This window comes from Engraulis encrasicolus, unplaced genomic scaffold, assembly GCF_034702125.1.
Source record: "Engraulis encrasicolus isolate BLACKSEA-1 unplaced genomic scaffold, IST_EnEncr_1.0 scaffold_33_np1212, whole genome shotgun sequence".
In the NCBI taxonomy this organism is placed as follows: domain Eukaryota; kingdom Metazoa; phylum Chordata; class Actinopteri; order Clupeiformes; family Engraulidae; genus Engraulis; species Engraulis encrasicolus.
In genome coordinates, this window is record NW_026945632.1 from 1,195,323 (window position 1) to 1,198,050 (window position 2,728).

A 2,728-nucleotide genomic window follows, 5' to 3' on the forward strand; every position below is an offset into this window, starting at 1 on the left:
GGCTGGAGACGCGCGTCAACTTCTGCAAATCGCACCTCATGATGATCACCTGCTTCGACGTCACCTGCCGACGCCGGTAGAGCGAGCAGGAGGAGGTCGCCACGGCAACGCGCTACTAACAACGCTAACGCTGGTAGAGGAGGAGGAGGAGGAGGTCAGAGGTCAGAGGTCAGGGCCGCTGGTAGCTTTTGGCCCAGGGCCCAGGACAAAGTCATCTCAAAGCCCCCCCCCAGCCCAATGCATACAATGTAATAAGGACCCAGTTCTGGGCCCCCTCTCTCCCGGGCCCAAGACAACCCAGGATAACCCTTTGTGTCTCCCCCCCACACACACACCCTACCCCTGTCGGCACGGCAAGACTCACTGGAGGTGGTCGCCATGGCAACGCTAACGCTAACGCTACCAAGCGAGCGGCCTCAAAGGAGCATGGGGAAGTGGAGTCGGGTACTGGACCAGACTGGACCGGACCGGACTGCACTTGGCTCCTTCTTCTGATTGGATGTCATCAGGGCTCTGAATTCACTTTTTTTTCCATCGCCCGCCAAAATGGCTAGCAGACGTTAAAGGAACAGACCACCCTTTTTTGATTTTCACATATTTGCAGTATTTCCCAACATTATTCATGAATGTGCATATCATTTTCTTATCAGTGTGTTCAGTACTTAGATTTTTTGGATCAGAATTATTAGTATAGCTTAGCATAATCACTGGAAGTAACTGGTATCTTTAGCATCAAGCCACAAGTGGTCACTGGACGGAATTAAATTGCCGTTTTACACTCGGGTGAATTTTACATTAATTTTAAAATGGTTTATAAGTACATTTGATTGTGTTTTATTTTGTACCATAGACTTGCATTGCTATGCCTAATGTGGCTATACTGTTAAACAGGGCAATGCAAACACATAGACGAAAATTATATGCACATTCATAAATAATGCTTGGAAATACTGCAAATATGTGAAAATCAAAAAAGGGTGGTCTGTTCCTTTAAAGGTGGGGTTGCAGGTAGGACATCGCGTTGGGGGAACTCCCCCAGGATTCTAAGGTTCTACATAGACTCCTATGAGCCTGCGGAACCCCCAACGTGATGTCATAATGGTACATTTTCTTAAAGTGGTTAACCTGCAACCCCACCTTTAATCCTAATAGCCAAAATGCCTAACACACACCTCACTAATGAGTCAAAGTGGCCAGTAAGTTTTTTTTTCTCTACCAGCCAAACTGGATTTTCACCAGCATTTGGCCGGTTGCCTCCTGGTGTTAATTTAGAACCCTGAATGGTCACGTCTTTTTTCCGATTGGCTGTGATGAGCCCTGGGCGGTCACGTCTTTTTTCCGATTGGTTGTTATGAGCCCTGGGCGGTCACGTCCTTTTTCCCGATTGGTTGTGATGAGTTTTGGACTGGGAGGAAGTGGAAACGTTGAGCGCCCCTCCTGAAATACCGTGACCAGGAAGTGAAAACGTTGAGTGCCCCTCCTGAAATACCGTGACCAGGAAGTGGAACGGAAAGCGACAAAGACTATTTTTGTAAAGTGCGAACTTGGGAGATGGATGGATGGATGGACAGCTTTACGGAATGAACCAGAATAATAAGCAAAAGAAGAAAAAAGACAAAGACATGAATGTTTTATCAAGAGGAGGAGAAATCTCTCTACAGCAGGGGTTCCCAACCTTTTTCGACTCAGGGCCCACTCGAAATTGTCAAAAATGTTCGGGGGGCCCACCTCTGACCTCTGAGAGAATAAAACTCAACAGATAAATCAACAGCAGCACACACCAAAATATGATTATTATTTTTGGGAAAATCATTTCAAGGCCCACTTGGAATACTTTCAGGGCCCACCAGTGGGCCCCGGCCCATAGGTTGGGAACCCCTGCTCTACAAACTGGACCAGCACTTTTAAAAAAGAGAGAGAAACAAGAAGTGGTGTTGTTGGTTGGATGTACATAGAAGTTTGTTTGCTTGCTTGCTTTGAACACACTGACACACACACGGACACACACATGGACACACACACACATGCACACGCACGGACACACGCACGGACACACACACGGACACATGCACGGACACACGCAGGGACACATGCACGGACACGGACACACACACACGGACACACACACGGACACACACACACACGGACACACACACGGACAGACACACGGACAGACACACACACACACGGACACACACAAACACACACACGGACACACACATGGACAGACAGACGTTTGCTTCGAAAAAGAAAAAAACAGAGAGCATGGGCATGAGAAAAGAAAAGTGGAGCTGAGAAGAAAAGAAAAAAGGACAACAAGTGCCTTGTAAAGACCTCATGTATTTAGATAACTGGGTAACGCTTTAGAATAAGGTGCTTCTAGTAAGTGTTTATAATCACTAGTAAACAGGTAGTAATACCCTTACAAGTGCTCAATAACATGTATATTAACTTTGTTAACATGCTTATTAACGTTGTTAACATCTGATGAGTAACTTTATTTGAGTAAAAGCATGAAAATCGGTACACATGGTAGCCATCTTGAAAATGTAGGGTTTTTTTCGCGGCGCCTCCATATTTAGTATTAGTCAGCATATCGAGATCGATATGTGTAGCGATGTAAATAATAAGACAAAAAAAAACAAACCATTATAAACTAGAGATGTCTCGATCCAGGTTTTTGCACTTCCGATCCGATACGGATATTTTATTTCACTTCCGATCCGAT

General features: G+C 45.6%; 1 protein-coding gene across 1 annotated transcript in view; it reads left to right on the forward strand.

The window, feature by feature from the left end:
* kif26ba (kinesin family member 26Ba) overlaps positions 1–110 on the forward strand; it is a 390,055-nt gene extending 389,945 nt beyond the window's left edge. Inside the window, exon 36 of the mRNA XM_063193274.1 lies at positions 1–110. This exon is cut by the window's left edge and continues 69 nt beyond it. Coding sequence (XP_063049344.1) covers positions 1–80 — 80 coding nt within the window. The 3' untranslated portion in view covers positions 81–110.
* The last annotated feature ends 2,618 nt before the right edge of the window (positions 111–2,728 follow it).